The sequence below is a fragment of the Ursus maritimus genome, unplaced genomic scaffold (genome assembly GCF_017311325.1).
Source record: "Ursus maritimus isolate PB19 unplaced genomic scaffold, ASM1731132v1 scaffold_30, whole genome shotgun sequence".
NCBI classification, from domain to species: Eukaryota; Metazoa; Chordata; class Mammalia; order Carnivora; family Ursidae; genus Ursus; species Ursus maritimus.
In genome coordinates this window covers 22478226-22494475 of record NW_024425564.1, presented here as the reverse complement: position 1 = coordinate 22494475, position 16250 = coordinate 22478226, and the positions used below count along the sequence as shown (strand labels likewise).

At 43.8% G+C, this 16250-nt stretch overlaps 1 protein-coding gene across 3 annotated transcripts in view; it reads left to right on the top strand.

Annotated features, from left to right (window-relative positions):
- NEDD9 (neural precursor cell expressed, developmentally down-regulated 9) overlaps positions 1–16250 on the top strand; it is a 184650-nt gene that overhangs the window by 59186 nt on the left and 109214 nt on the right. For 2 of the 3 annotated variants that reach the window (XM_040645047.1, XM_040645045.1), the window contains exon 2: positions 9814–9999. In XM_040645047.1, coding sequence (XP_040500981.1) covers positions 9988–9999 — 12 coding nt within the window. In that variant the 5' untranslated portion in view covers positions 9814–9987. Of the gene's footprint in view, positions 1–9415; positions 9619–9813; positions 10000–16250 lie in introns of all 3 variants that reach the window. The other variant, XM_040645046.1, reaches the window with a different exon arrangement.

Below are 16250 nucleotides of genomic sequence, written 5' to 3'. Positions count from 1 at the left end.
ATGCAGCCACGCTTCCAAGTTCACACGTGGAGTGGGGTTGTGTGAGTGACTCAGTGTGTGTGGGTGGGTGGGTGGGTGTGGTGTGTGTGTGTGTGAAGAACTTTGACTCTAAACTCGGGTCAGGTGCTCATTCCAGGTCCAGGCAGCTGTGAACTTTATAAAGCATGACTGTATTGTCCAAACTGAAATCTGGAACTTATCACTGAGAGCTCAACAACCATGGACATCTTTCTGAGCTGGGGAGATGTTTCAAATGGCCTCTGCTACAACCACAAATAAAATGGTTTATCACCATATTATATTATATATTATATAATTATTGTATTATATATTATATTAGTATATTATATATTATATTATTATATTAATTATAACAGAAAAGATTTGAAAAGTAGAGCAAAAACAAAATAAATTCTACATGCCCAATAAGTCTCTCATTTAAATCACCTCAGTGGTCTGAGGTTATCCCATCACTGGGTCAGAAATAAACTGGATATAAACTGGGCAAATTCTCACCTCTGCCTCAACTTCTTTTTTTTTTTTTCTTCTCAATTTCTATTCATCAAACAGTTTCCTAAACACTGGATTATCAAAGATGATCTTTAGAGTGAAACAAACAAAAATTTTTTTGACATTTTTTTAAAACAAAACTTCTCTTTTGTGAGTACCCAAAAAACAAAACAAAACAAAACAAAACAAAACAAAAAACCAGATTTCAGGGCTGGCCTGTAGGGCATATTTCAAAGTAATGTGTAATGTCACTTAAGAAAAGTGAGCTGTTTCTTTTTTCGACCTAAAGATAAAATGGCCAGAGAGAAAGCAGCCAAGTCTCTGAGTAATCTTACTGAGGGCTCAATTTTCTAAGTATGACCTTATGCTAGCAACGGCTCCTAGGTAACAAGAAAACAAGCCAAGCTAGGAAGTCCTGCTTTTATGAGACAAAACCTCCAAGACAGCAAAGTCTGAAGGCTAATTCTAGTTACATAATGTTGATGAGTCATCGATGCCATCAGATATTACAGACAGACAGTCACCCGCCCTCTCCCTATGTTTTCAAAGCACATAGGCTCTTGTGGATTCATTCATCCCACACTTTTCTTTCTTTCTCCCTTCCTTCCCTACTTCCAATTTTTAAAAATTTTCTTTTCTTTCATTCTGTGCTGTATCGGTCAGGGTCCTCCATAGAAACAGAAGTAATAGCATGGAGATATATATATATATATACACACACACATACACACATCATATCATATATCATACATATATGATTTATTATAAGGAAGTGGCTCATATATATATATGGAGATGGGCAAGTCCTAAGGTCTGCAGTACTATACTGTATTTATTGAAAAAAATCCACACATGGGGGGGGGGGCGCCTGGGTGATTCGGGCAGTTAAGCAGCCAACTCTTGATTCTGGCTCAGGTCATGATCTCAGGGTCCTGAGATCAAGCCCCTCGGCGGGCTCAGTGCTCAGCGCGGAGTCTGCTTGAGATTTTCTCTCTCCTTCTCCTTCTGCCCCATTCACACATGATTTCCTTTTCTCTCAAATAAATAAATACATCTTAAAAAATATTGCACATCAGTGAACCTATATAGTTAAAACTTGTTACGGATTTTCTCCTCACATGACATTTCCCACGTGAAACTGGGACCTAACACGTCACATAAAACTCATCATTTTCTCACTGATTTAATCCTTAATTTTGTCTTTCTCAGAACGATGCTATCATCCACCCAATCTCTTCTACTTCTATCTGCGAGACATTTATTATAAACTCTTCCTGTCTCTCACTTTCTAGTTCCAATCAGATCTTATATTTTACCCCCCACTTGCTAAATAGCCACTTGCTCTCGTCTTCATTGTTTCTGCCACGGGCTTAATCCAGACCCCCTCATTTCTCATCCGGATTCTGGCACAATTTTTTACGGATTTCCCGACCCCTCCATGCCAGCCACCTTTCCAATTCATCCACTAGATTCAGTGAGATTTTTACGACAAAGAAATGTGATCGAGTTACTTGCCAGTCAAAACCTTTCAAAGTCTTCCCCATTGCCTTGAGGGTAAAGTGGGATGAAAATGTCACTGGTCCAGTGGCAAGACAATGAGTTAAGACGGGGGCAACTGAGATGGGGCCGGATGAGGGAAAGGAGCTCGAAAGGGCAAGACCCCACCACGGATGAGATGTAGGCGGTGAGAATAAACGAAGCGCTAAGTAAAACCTCTCCATTTCTGACTTGGATGATTGACTAAATCACTGTCCTGTTCCCTGAGACTGGGGACAAAGACCGTTCTTTCCTTGTGGCAAGTTGCGTTACCTGGGTGGGGCGCCACGTCTGGGGAAGCCCGCCTTCAGGAAACCTGAAGGTTTGGGTGGAGATGAGTCAGAGCCTGGTAAAGAAGAAGAAATAAAAATTAATACCAGATGGGGAACGAAGGCAATTGAGAGTCCCTATAAATAGTCAGCACCCAAGAACTCTGCAGGAGTGGAAGGTGCAGCAAACAATGTCCTCTCTTCTGCTAAGAGATTCCTGAAAATTTGCTGGCAAAGACCAGGAAAAGAATCAGGGCTGCGAGCTCAGCAAGACATTACCTAAGCCCAGAAGGGGTTTAAGGACTTACAAGTCTGACTTCCACCCTCGCTTATTTCATGATCATTGCCATGCCCTTTTTCTTGGTCAGGGTTCTCACCGTCTTTTGGAATATCTTGGTGTTTGTAGAAAATCCTAAGGCATGGATGACTTCGTTGCTATGCCCCCAGGGTGCACGTTTGGATGTGAACTTGGATGAACAGACAACCCTGTTCATCTCACTCTCTTTGCTGAGTCTTACCCATTTCAAACAAAGGGAAGGCTTGTGTTGTAGACGTCTAAAACATACCTGAGAATTTCCAACTCACTTTAAAGCCAATCCCTTCCAGGGACCCTTCTGAAAGAACAACCTCTGAAAGAGGTCGCTTGAAAAGCTATACCCCAACAACGTTTAAACTGCTTCAATTGAGCCAAACCACCCAATTTGAATGTTTAGCCAAATTCAAGTGTGTCCGATGCATTAGGGTATTAAATCCCCTACAGATTCTTCTTTGGCATGGCCTGACGAGATCACTGGTATTTATTTACGGCTTTTACACAAATGGAAAAAATATATACCATAACAAAAAAGAAGTTTCATAGGTAACCTGGTTAGAATCCTGAATGGGGCCCAAGAGGAGGCCGAAGGACTCAATCCTTCTGCCAAAGCACAGCAAAGAATCTGACTTTTTGCTCTGCAAGCAGGTGGCTGATGGACTGTTTTATGAAGGGTTTAATTAACTGTCTTTCTGTCTTAGTTACCTACCAAAATAAACTGTGAGAATCCCAGTGTGGTAGAGGGCCTCCATCAGCTGGCAAGCAACATCTTAGCAAGGCTCCACGGCCCAGGGAAATATAATACCCAAGGAAGACAGCTTAGTAAGTGTATAGTTCCAAGAGGCCTCTATTCCAGGGGCCGTCGGTGGCCAAACTGAGTGCAGTGGTCCCACACCTAGAATTGTCCTTAGGCGGAACCATAAGGGGCACCCAGCTGGCTTTAGCCCCTGTTCTGCTCTGCCTTCTTCCAGTCTCCTCCTCTGGGGGAGTATTGCCCAGCCCCTGATGAGGGTCTTTCTGACACCTTTGACCATAAATCCGATCCAGGTCAGGCTCCATTCCCTCAGGACAAGCCCCAGGTGGTGAAAGTGTAACATCCCTAATGTGCACAACTGATAAATGCTTAGCTTCTGGGCCTTTTAGTTAAATACACTCTTCAGCATCCCCTCCAAGGCCTTATCTCAAAGACACCGCGAAGTGGAACAGAGTCAGAGACAGACTGAGAGACAGAGACAGAGAAAGAAAGACACTATTTTTGGTTAATAATGCCTTTCCTGGTGTACCACCAGTTATATATTCAGGTGATAACCTATATGAGATATGGAATTGAGGACACCATTTTGTCTGACCCTTCATCTTCCACAGATGAAACTGGGACCGAGAAATGGCTGAGTTGCCCAAAGCCACACACCTGGGACTAGGACCCAGGTCTTCTGATTTCCAGACCACTTCCTGCCCTGAACATTGCCAGTTGCATATGGAGGATTGGGAGACAGAGAAGGTTGGAGAACCCGGTTTATCCTACTAGCTACCCAGATCCTTTCCCATCAAGGATCCCATTAGGGGTTCTTACAAATAAGGATCAGATACCAACTAGAGAAACATCCAGGGAGAAATAAGAAAAATGTAGGCTTAGTGGTCCACTTGTCTCTGTGTAGGAAATGAAATGATTTGCCAGGAAACCAGGAACCTAGACAGACTATTCTGAGGAGGCCATAGAGCTATGTTCCTCCACTGTGTTTATTCCATCCCACAGATAACTGTCCCACAAGCAGAAACGGTGCCATTTTACCCATGCCTCACTCAAGAGCACTGCCCCCTCTTAATCTGTGTTTGTGGATTCCACCCTACCCACCTCTTCCTTTAGAAAGAAGTTCTATTTCATTCCTATCACCAAGAATTCTCAGAGACCTTCAGGGAGTCTCTTTCAGTAAGGACTTACTGAGCACCTACTGTGTACCAGGCACTGAGCTAGGTCCTGCGGAAACAAAGATGGAGCAGCCACAGTGATTGTCCTCAAGAACTCATGGTTGGAAGGTCCCGTACTTGCACATAGTCTCAGAGCCCAGGTGGACAGTAAGCATATTTCTAAACCCCAAATTCCAACATATGGTGCCCTAAGAAAAATTGCTTTTCTAACTTGTGAATGTTTAATACGAGCGTCTTTAAAAGGCTTAAAAATTAAATTGCATTAGTCAGTCTCTTATCACATCTCCTTCACAGAAAAAAAATTTTATTAAATTGGGCTTTTTTGAGAAAAATCTGTGCAATATGTTTATCAAAACCACATGCTTTCACTTGTAAAATCTTATAATCAACAGTCAATTGTGGTTAGAAAGAGACTAAGATATCACCTAAGCCAGGAGATTTAAATTTTGTATTTTAGTTTTTAAACAGTGAAATGCTTTTTTTAAGCCAAACGTTACCAAGAGTTCCAAACTGTAAACCAGTTAAAATGGAGCTGCTGTGGTCAAAGGAGAGCTGTGGAGCTCAGAACCCTCCCTTCTAACCTCCCTCTCCCATCTGCCCCATTTGCTCCCACCCCAAAAATGACAGTCTGAAGACTCCTGTGTCCCAAATGAGGAAAGTGAGATCCAGAGAGAGTATGACTTCATTTTAACTGATTACATCTTCTGTGACCCTATTTCCAAATAAGGTCACGTTCTGAAAACGGGGAGCTAGGACTTCAACATAAGAACATGGAAGGGGGATAAAATACAACCCCTGGCACTGCTTCTTGCCCTGTTTGGATGAGGTTCTTGGCCAAGCTAAGGAAACTCCTGATACCAGGTTCTTAAGGGAGAGACGTGAACCTATTTGACAACTCCTGGGAAGAAGTGAGGAGAGAGTGAGAGGAAAGGAACATAGAGAGATGGCCCTGAGTAGGCATTGAGGCCAGGTAGAGGGATATTCTTGGGCACAAGAGGAGACACTTCCTTTATTGTCACAAGGAGGCAGGAAGGGGAAAGGGATGAGTCCGCATTCTAAATGAATCTGCAGAGGAGGAGGGAAGTTGAGGGAGTCCATGTGAGGTGGCTCTAGCTTTCTTCATGAAGCAGGAGAAGAGACTACTTATTGGGGCTGACAGTGGAGCTGGGAACGAGGGCTCAATAGAGGGGCTGGCACTGAAACCAGGGACTTGAGGAGAGTGGAGAAACTCTGAAACAGCCCTGTGCATACTGGACAACAGCCAACTGTGTCCGAGTAGGCACCAATGCATCCTTCTAGAAGAGGACATATAATTAGAACAGGAGAGTGGGAAAATGGGAGGGTGAGCAAACCAGGGGAACAGAGAGGGGCTGCCTGACCATAACAAGGGCCGAGATGGCACTGGTGACCATAAGTATATAGTGGCACCATCTGCAGGGTGTGTGGGTTTTCCAGAAATGCTCAACAGCTGGGTGAGTGATGGAGAGAAAGTAAACAGTTGAGTACGTTCAGAGCTGGGCTTTGTCCGACAGGGTGCATTGAAAGGACAAAGGTGCATGGAGGTTGAGGTTATCAGCAAGAGGAAGGTGAAGTGAGAAAGCTCAGGGACCCAAGTAGGGGAAGAAGAAGGTGGGCAGTGAGGAGGCTGTGCTCATTTCTGCAGAAGAGGCTTGTGCGTGTCCCTTGCTTTCTCTTGACCAGAGCACATGGTTATTGCCGCCTCTTGGAGGAACAGATGCTGCCAGATGTGGGTGGCTAATGAGCTGCAAGCTGATGGCATTCCCCAGCTCATCTTCCTCCTCTGGGGTGGCCCCAGCTGGCCTCAGTTAGGCCATTCAGCAATCTGTGCCCACAGCTGCCACAACTGTCAGAGCATGCCCTGGGGACATGCATACCTCTATGAAAGGAAAGGGTCAATACCAATTGCACAGGTAGAGTGTTGGTTCACCCCCCCCCCAAGGTCAGTCTGCTAATAAGCCATTATTTTAAAATGCTATATGGACCAACACTCTTGGTTTGGATTTTATTACTGTGAATCTTCCAAGGCTGTAGATCTTCTCCTAGCTGCCATATTTCAGATGAAAACTGTGGATATTATTATAAGTAATTAAGTTATTATTAGTATATACTTCTACTGATGTTAGCAACAGTCAATTTGAAACTCTAAGTTCCTAGAATCACTTCAGTATCTTTAGACATGAATCATGAGGAGAAAAAGAAAAAAAAAAAAACTTTGAATAGTATACTAGAATATTCTCAGCACAGAATGATTAAAACAAAAAGAAATACCAGACAATGGCAGGAGCTGCGGAATGTCTCATACCCCGCTGGTGAGAATATAAATTAGTACAACCACTTTGGAAAACCATTTGGTATTTTCCAGTAAAGTTGAAGAAATGTGCATCTATCATCTAGCAAATTCCATTCGTAGGTATATGAACAACAGAAATAGGTAAAAGTCTCCCTAGCAGGATCGTTCATAAAGGCCTCATCCTGAAAACAACTCACTTGTCCCTTGACATTAAGATGGATAGACCTCAATACAGTGGAATACTATATGGCAATAAAAATTGCAAACTATAGCTGTCGGCAACAACATGGATAAATTTCATGACCATAATGCTGGGTGGAGGAATTTAACATAAAAGAATACATATTGTGTGATTGATTTATTCAGAGTTCAAAAACAGGGAAGAGGGACTCTAGCATATAGGAATGCAGACGTAGAGGGTAAAGTATAAAGAAAGGCAAGGAGGCGTAATCACCATAATAGGATAGTTACCTTTAGGCGGGCTCATCCCTAACATTTCTGGGGCTTAAATGGAGAACTGTATATCATAGTCATAGGCCTAAATATTTTAAGGTAAATTAAACTAACACTATATTAAATAAAAGATGTTTTATCCTCTTACCTCAACATACGTATCTTCATGGCAACCTGGAGGGCCAGGCTGGACCCTAGAATTCTTGGACTGCTTAGAGCTTCTCACTGGAATGTGTGGCGCAAGAGGAAGTGGCCCCCAGACTCCCACTGTCTTTTCCCACCCTCTGCCCCATCCCATACCTCAAGGTCCTTTGTGTCCATGTATGTTCGTCCACAGCCTCCTACAAATATCTGCCCCTAGGGCACCCCTTGGGCAGGTGGACCTGAGGAAGGGGCCGGGGAAAACCAGGAAGTGGACTCAGAATCATCTGGACAGGGCATCCCAAGGTCTTGGTGGTTGGTACATGGTCTAGAAAGGGAGACATGAGTTCTAGGTGGACATGGCCTCTTGGCCTCAAGGACTCCTCTCCCCTTGGAAAGGGACATTGGTGGAGGAAATCTAGAAGCCCAAAAGCACAAGGCCCAACATAGGGCCCCCTGCATGGGACTCAAGGCATTACTGCCTTTAAAGAAAGGGGTTGTTTTTGGAAGGGCAGCTGAAAGACTTTTGGGGTCACCTGGAAGGCAATTTATGACAATTGATTCAGCTCTACATTTTTTTTTCTATGTGTGTTAGACATCACAATAAAGAATTAATGTGGGGCGCCTGGGTGGCTCAGTTGGTTGAGCGGCTGCCTTCAGCTCAAGTCATGATCCCAGAGTCCTGGGATCAAGTCCAACATCGGGCTCCCTGCTCCCTGGGGAGCCTGTTTCCCTCTCTCTCTCTCTCTGTCTCTCATGAATAAATAAATAAAATCTTTTTAAATAATAATTAATGAAATCTATCTATCTATCTATGTATCTATCTATGTATCTATCATTCCTAGTACTGTCGTTTTTGGGATCCCCATAGACACACCAGCTCTGAATGCTTGTCTTTAAGCTCAGACACCTTGGGCAGTTAAAATGCCCCAAGGCATAAATACCTCAGGGGGAAATGGACTGAATTCTGGAAACAGTAACTTGCACTGCTGGTTTTCTCCACCATCTGAGGCCCAGATACTTGGGCAACCATGGACGGGTTCAGGCAGAGCAAATGAGTCATGGGCCCGTGTCCTCTTGCCTCGCCACTGTAAGTGCCTCAGAGGAAAATTCCCTTCTCCCCATCTTGACCAAGATTTTAAATACTGTGTTTATCAAACCAAAATTACAGGAAGCTATCCCCATCCTAGCAGAAGTGAAAGGAGACCAACTCCCAATTACTCTCTGTTTGGAAAGCAGTTCTAAGAAGGCTTCTCTTCCCCATGAGGGCAGCTGGATGAGCACATTACACAGTTTGCTGAGCTGATACTATGATCCAGACACAATCCTTGTGTTTTTACTCCACGTTTTAAAGCATCCATTTGGTTTTGATTTCTCATTCTTGATAGGAAAAACACTTTCCTTTTACAAAGATTCAGATTCCCAGTTCTCAAAGAGATGTCTGTGCAGCCCATGTGGTTTAAGTATCAGGATTTTTTTAAGAATATATATTTCAACAATGGTCCATAAGGATACACACACACACACACACACACACACACACCCCATCCCAAAACTGAACTTTATAGCTGTGAGATCATGAAAGGGAAGTGAAAAGCTGGCCTGTACTAACAGACCAAAAGCCCAATCCGGTTTTTTTTTCCCCAAAAAATGAAATTCTGGGCTTTGCACCTAAGCTGTTTAAAAGCCACATTGCCAAAGCACCAGTTTTCCTCATTTTAGGGAAACAAGAAAAGCATATGGCTGCAGTGACCTTCTCGAGCCATTGATGAGAGGTAGAGTCAGGCACATTTGGTGGCTTCAAAATGATAAAAGCAACAACATAAAGGGGAATAACGAGGCAGCGGGTGGAAGGGTGGAAAACAAGTTTAATCAATGACAGTCAATGACAGGACTAAAATTGTAGACTATAGACACGAAGGATCGCTCACTTCCACCATTCTGCCCCAATAGGAAGCACCTGGCAAGTATCTACCCATCACTCAAGACTCCACCCAAAGTTTACCGTCTCCCTCCTTCTGCGCCCTCACCAAATCCACTTCATATTCTATCGAGGACCTGTGACATTTTATGGAACTGTATTTTTTTGATACGTCCTATTAGACGGTGGGGTCGTTGAGGACAGGATCATATTTTCTGCATCTTTGCCGTTCCAGGTAAACGCATAGTGAGAGTACCATAAATGCTTTCCTTGGTTGCATGATTGCATGAATGAATGAATAAAAGATGGAGCCCATTCATGGGACACGGATTTGGCTTTTCCAGCTGCTCTGATGCAATCCTTAAGTGATAGAAAGCGTCTCAGCCTCTGTCGATGTTTACCCACTTTCACATTTTAAACTTCTTTTCAGATTCAAGAGGCTGTGAATTCCGTAATGTCACACACTGGCCTGAGAAGATCGTGTATCCTTTAAGCTGAGTTATGAAAAGAAAGAAGGTGGTCAGCAGACTAAGACGGGAATTGTCTTTTTCAAGATCCAGAGCTCCAACATTCCTTGGCGTAGCAGAGAGAAGCACCTGGGAAAATGTGGGCAACGGTGAGTAGTGATGGGAAAAACGTACATTTCATCCATTTCCCTTTTGTCCAGCTCAATCCAGACTAATTCCTTTGAAACAATAAACTGCACGGTGTTCCATCCTCACTCAGGGTTATAACTAATATTTGGAATTAAAAGGCTGATTGCAGGCCACCCGATTTTGCTCTGGTAGGTGAATCTTCTGAGCTGGATACATTAATGCCCACAGTAAGTCCTCTCCCATTCAATCTCAGGGGAAGCAATCTTCTGGGATCAAGGTAGACCATTCCCCTTAGTATTACTAGTGCTCAAGCAAGTCTGGAAGTTACACTCACTGAACTATTCAGAAGCTGATCCCCTAGGTTAGATTAGCCAGTTCTCCGGTGCCCCCTTTCTCCATCGGCCGATCAGTATTAAATTGTTTCTTTTCCATTCAGCCATTCCGCAAGAAAGTCAACTTGGCCTGAGGTGGAGGTTAGGGATAAAATGGTCCATTGTCCCATCTAACCAAGGCTTTCTAAAGGTTTTACGGAAACTAAGTCAAAGAAGTGATATGCAATGCATCTGTTAATTGACTTTTAATGGAAGCAGGCAGCATGGGTGGTGTGGTGGCTTTGGGGGGTCAGGCAGAGCTGGATCCATGTCACCCTGATGCTTAACAGTTGAGTAACCGTGAGCGAGTTACTTGGTTCTTTTTAATCTTTGTTTCTGATTTTATAAACTGGAGTTAGGGAGATTGTCCTGAGGATGAAATGAAAAAAACACATATGAAGTAACTTGTGCTCAAAAGAAAAAAGGTTAAGAGGTGCCTGGGTGGCCCAGGGAGTTAAGCACCCAACTCTTGGTTTTAGCTTAGGTCGTAATCTCAGGGTCATGAGATCGAGCCCCGCGTCAGCTCGGAGTCTGCTTAAAATTCTCTTCTTCCTCTCCCCCTCTCCCCCCATGCTCTCTCTCTCTCAAATAAATAACTAAACCTTCCCCCCCAAAAAAAGAGGAAGAAGAAGAAGAAAAAGAAAAAGAAAGCTTAATTCCCTTATGTGTTGAGATCCGCAATCTGTCGTCTGTATCACAGGGAGAGCTAACCATCAGTACAAATAAGAAAGCAACTGGGCAGTCACGTCAACCCAAAAAGGGCCCTATTTCATTTGTGGGAGAAAGGCTATAAGTTAAGTAAAATGACAAATGTTTTTTTTAAACATTTCTTTGAGAAATAAAGGGATTTGCATGGAAGTCTTTAAAAACCAGATTGCCTTTTCACTGTAATGTTTTAAAATAATGACTCTTAAAAGTCCCCCTAGTCCCAAGATTCCATGACAAAAATCTGTCACGGAATTGGACTCCATAGAAGTTTCAACCACACCCAATGACAGTAGTCCCCCCCTTACCCAGGGTTTAGCACTGCACAGTTATGGCTACCCACGGTCAACTGCGTTCTGGAAGCAGATGAGCCTCCTTCTGAATGTCATCAGAAGGTCAATAGTCACCTAACCCTATGTCACAATGCCCACGTCATTCACCTCACTGCATCTCATGTAGGCATTTGATCATCTCACACCATCACAAGAAGAAGGGTGAGCATGGGACACTAAGGTGTTTTGGGAGTGAGAGAGACCACATTCACATAACTTTTATTACAGCATATTATTATAATCATTCTCTCTGATTCCTGTTGTTGTTAATCACAGTGTGTAATTTATAAATTAAACTTTATCATAGGCAGGGACCTACTGGAAAAAGCATAGTGTATATAGGGTGCGGTGCTCTGCTTCTCCCGGCGTCCCCTGGGGGTCTTGGAATGTGTGCTTCACAGATAAGGGAGGAGTCCTGCACAAATTCAAACTGGAGCAAATTACATTTATTTGTGATTCCTCAAGTCACTCAGCATGAATGTTAATTTCTTAATGAGGAGTGAAACAAAAATAGTCTCTCCTCATTTATTTAGACCTAGTCAGCCAGTTTCACTAACTTGAGACAAAAACAAAGCAAAAAATAAAAATAAAAATAAAAAACACCTTAGCATTCTCGAACGTAAGCCAATATTTCATTCCATTTGAGTCCCTGCAATGAACATTAGCACTGTGGTATTTCAAATATACAAAGTTGCTTCTCAACTTTCGGTATTCTGGATCTGAAAACCAGACAATTCTACCACCTGAAATCTTTCATTTGCTTTAGAATCATCTATGTTCAGAGACCAAAGGTCCTTGGGATCATTAATTCTATCACTTCTGGTTAGGTTTTTCTTTTTTCTTTTCTCATTACTGAACTGTATATCGATATTACACGCACACACGTACACACTTGCGTGTAACGTCACACTAGACTAAGTAGAACGGAAAAATTTGGCAATTATCAGTACGACCTGAGAGCAAAAAGGAGCATTGACTCCTTGTCATCAATGGTTTCTAGGGATACGTCCCTCCCGCTCTCTGGGGGGCAGCATGCTGGTAAAAGATCCAGACCTGAAGCCATGCTGCCTGATTCGAATCCCAGCCCTGCCACTCACAAGTGGCAGGATCTTAACAAGTTATTGAACCTCTCTGTGCCTCAGTTTCTTCATCTATAAAATGGGGTGAGAAGAGCACCTCTTTGCAGGGGTTGTTGTGATGCCGAAGTATGCAAATTGCTTATAATTGTGTTTGGCACATTCTAAACCCTCCACAGAGGCTTCCGGTGAAACTCCGAGTCCTACAGCACATAGAAAGTAGAGTTTATGCGGCCCAAAGAAATCACTCAAGGCAGAAGATGGGAGAAGCAGTGTGCAAGGAAAGGCTAGGGGAGAGATGGAGCCTTTAGGAATCTGGGTCAGGTTAGACTGGGTTGCTCTCCTGAGCCCCCTGTGCTGTGACTGTCTGGTTTGGGAAGCTGCAATGAAGACACCGTGAGGTCACGGTCAGAAACACCCTGGGGGGGGCGCCTGGGTGGCACAGCGGTTAAGCGTCTGCCTTCAGCTCAGGGCGTGATCCCGGTGTTATGGGATCGAGCCCCACATCAGGCTCCTCCACTATGAGCCTGCTTCTTCCTCTCCCACTCCCCCTGCTTGTGTTCCCTCTCTCGCTGGCTGTCTCTGTCTCTGTCAAATAAATAAAAAAAAAATCTTTAAAAAAAAAAAAAAAAGAAACACCCTGGGGGAAATCTGTGCTATGCTCATAAATACTCTTAAAAGCAAGCCCTTTACCAAACAACTCAGCAAGTGAAAGCACGCCCCGAGCTACCCGTGCAAACACAAACACGGAGGGAAGGCGGAGAGCGCATGCTCACACCCGGAGGGCCATCGTGAGCTGCAGAGAGGTGGGCAGCAGGCAGCCTTCCTTCACGATTCTGTAGGAATCAGGAGGCAGCTCGTTCCAGCTCCCCAGACCTGACTGGGCTCGTCCTTCCCAGTGAGTTCACATAGGTAACTTAACAGGGGCCGTGGTGGGGGTATTTACACCACAGAAATTGGCAGATGACAATTCAGGGTTGTCTTGTTTCACTGTCAGAAAGCTGGTAGGCAGTTTCCCAATGCATCCCTGGTGATGGAGCTGGCTCGGAAAAACAAGAATGCTGAAAAAAAAATCTTTTAAACTGCAAAACTTTTTCTTTGGCATTCCTCACTCTTCCCCTTTCTACTGAGGCAGGAAGCTAGCAGTTGGACACAGTCTGTGATGGTTTATCTAAAGAAAAAACATCCAGCTGGACTCTTGCTTCACGAATGGCCAAAATGTTGTTGACTGACAGGACTTACAAATTGTGTCCCTTTTTTCCCATTAGATACAAGTTCACTGCAGGTCCAAACTCGTCATCAAAGTGTGTATTTACACCTGCCATAGGTCTGCGACATCCTAAAAAGGGAGCTGCAACGAAGTGGAGGAATTCACATATTCTTTTCTCTTTTTTTTTTTTTTTTTAGATTTTATTTATTTGACTGAGAGAGACACAGTGAGAGAGGGAACACAAGCAGGGGGAGTGGGAGAGGGAGAAGCAGGCTTCCCGCTGAGCAGGGAGCCCAATGCGGGGCTCAATCCCAGGACTCTGGGATCATGACCTGAGCTGAAGGCAGACGCTTAACGACTGAGCCACCCAGGTGCCCCAACACATGTTCTTTTCTCACCCCTTAAATAAATATGACCTATTTTAGGGAATATGAAAACTTTATGCACTGAGAATTATTAGCTTTCCTCCATACACTTCAAGGATAATTTAACTTGTTCAGATTTCCTGGTTGTTCCTTGAGAGTAAAGATGAAAGAATAAGGACTGAAATGAATACCTCTAAATCTGCTTTTGTTAGTCTGCTCAGACAGCCGTAACAGGTACTGCAGACTGATGGCTTCAACAGGCATTTACTTTCTCATAGTTCTGGAGGCTGGAAGTTCAAGATCAAGGTGTGTCAGCAGGTATGGCTTCCCCTGAGGCTTGCAGATGGTTGCCTTCTTACTGTGTCCTCACGTGGTCTTCCCTCTGTGTGTGTCTGTGTCCTAATCTCTTCTTGTTATAAGGACACCAGTCATATTGGATTAGGGCCCACCCACATGACCTCATTTTACCTTGAATGCTCTTTTAAAGGCCCTGTATCCAACCCAACTCCTAAAAGACCAAATAAAGTCACATTGTGAGATACTGTGGGTTAGGACTTGAACATATGGATTTGGAGGGCGACACAATTAAGCCCATCACACTGCCCAAATATAACCATAATGTATCCACAAGGAAAATTCGATTTAACAACATCACAGGTCAAGTTCCCAGGGAAGCAGACTCTGGAGAGATGGAGATTGACATGCAGGGGGTTATGGGAGATGCTCTCAGGAATATCTATAAGCAACAAAGGCAGCGGGATGAGGCAGGAGGGGAGCTGGACTACACTGCAGTCATAGTTAAGACCCAGGCTGACCACATAGTCTTCCGTGCATGGGAAGAGTTGTCTGGAATGGAAGTAAGGGTGCTAGGCCTTTATACCCCTGCCTGGCCCAGTCATGGGATGGGCGGGGGACGGTATGACATGCATGAAGAGGTTCTCTTCAGCTGAGGACAATCTCGGGAGGACTCAGCTGAGAGCCACCCATCACCCAATCTTCGGGAGCTGACAGATGATTGCTCATTCTCAAGTGGGGTCTCTGGTCAGTGCACTGCGTGTCCACAGTATAAGGGAGAAGAAATTCCCTCAAGTGAATGAAAAGATTTACCATCATCTCCTTAAGAAATTTCTCATAATATCTCTCAGTGGATTAAAGGGTGACCTATTATGAACCCTAAAACATTTGGTGCAATTCTGGGTGCACAGAAAACACCCAGTGGAATCATCAGGGAATGTGGCTTCATGGGAAATGTATGCTGGTTGGAGCCAAAGAGATCTGGGTTCAACTCTCTACCCCACTACTTACTAATATTTTTTACCCTCTCTGAACCTCCAATTTCTCTTCTGCAAAATGAGGATCATTGTGCCAACTTTGTTAGACCGTTGGAAAATTTTAAATAATATGTTCTAAGAGTGTCAGTCACAATGCTTGACACAAACAAGGCATCCAAAAAAGCATGACTTCCCTTCCCTTTTCTTCAGCAAATAATTGGTGGTAACTAATTTCAAACCAGAAATAGAGGTTTGATCTCCTCACCTGAAGGAAAATGTTTCTCAAATTCTGGTGTGATCAGAATCACCAGCAAAGATTCTCAAAACAAATTACTGGACCCCATTCACAGTGAATCTAAATCAGGAGATCTAAGGTGAAGACCAGGAATACATCATTTAAGCAAGCCTCGTGGGGGTTCCTGATCCCAGAATCTGGAGGCCCCCTGCTTGAGTCTGTGGGTGCTTTCTCAGTAGGAATGGGAGGCCAGTACTTAGATGCCTGGGGACATTTCCACTGTCTTCATTGTCATTAGTTCTGTAGATGTAGGTATATACATGTCATCACAAAGACTTCTCCCCTTGCATAAATACTGTGCATTCCAAAACTAAAACATGCATAAATTATGTCAGCTATAGAATCAAACCCATTCTCCTTTTCAAGATGTAGTTTTATTGAGGTATAAATCACGACTACAAGGCAATTTAGCACAGACAGGAATTTTATTGGGGGATGCAGGTCCCCCGAGCTTGTCTGGAAAATGGGAAGCATATCCAGAGATGAAGGGTCCTGCAGGTGTAAGAGCTGCAAAGCCTGTGAAGAAGCACTGTCTGGACAGAGATTTAACTTTCTCATTGAAATCAAGGAAAATTGAGTTCCCCGGGATGGGATTGCTGAAGGCTTTCTGCGTCTGATTGTGGATCACAAAGCCCAGCTCTGCAGC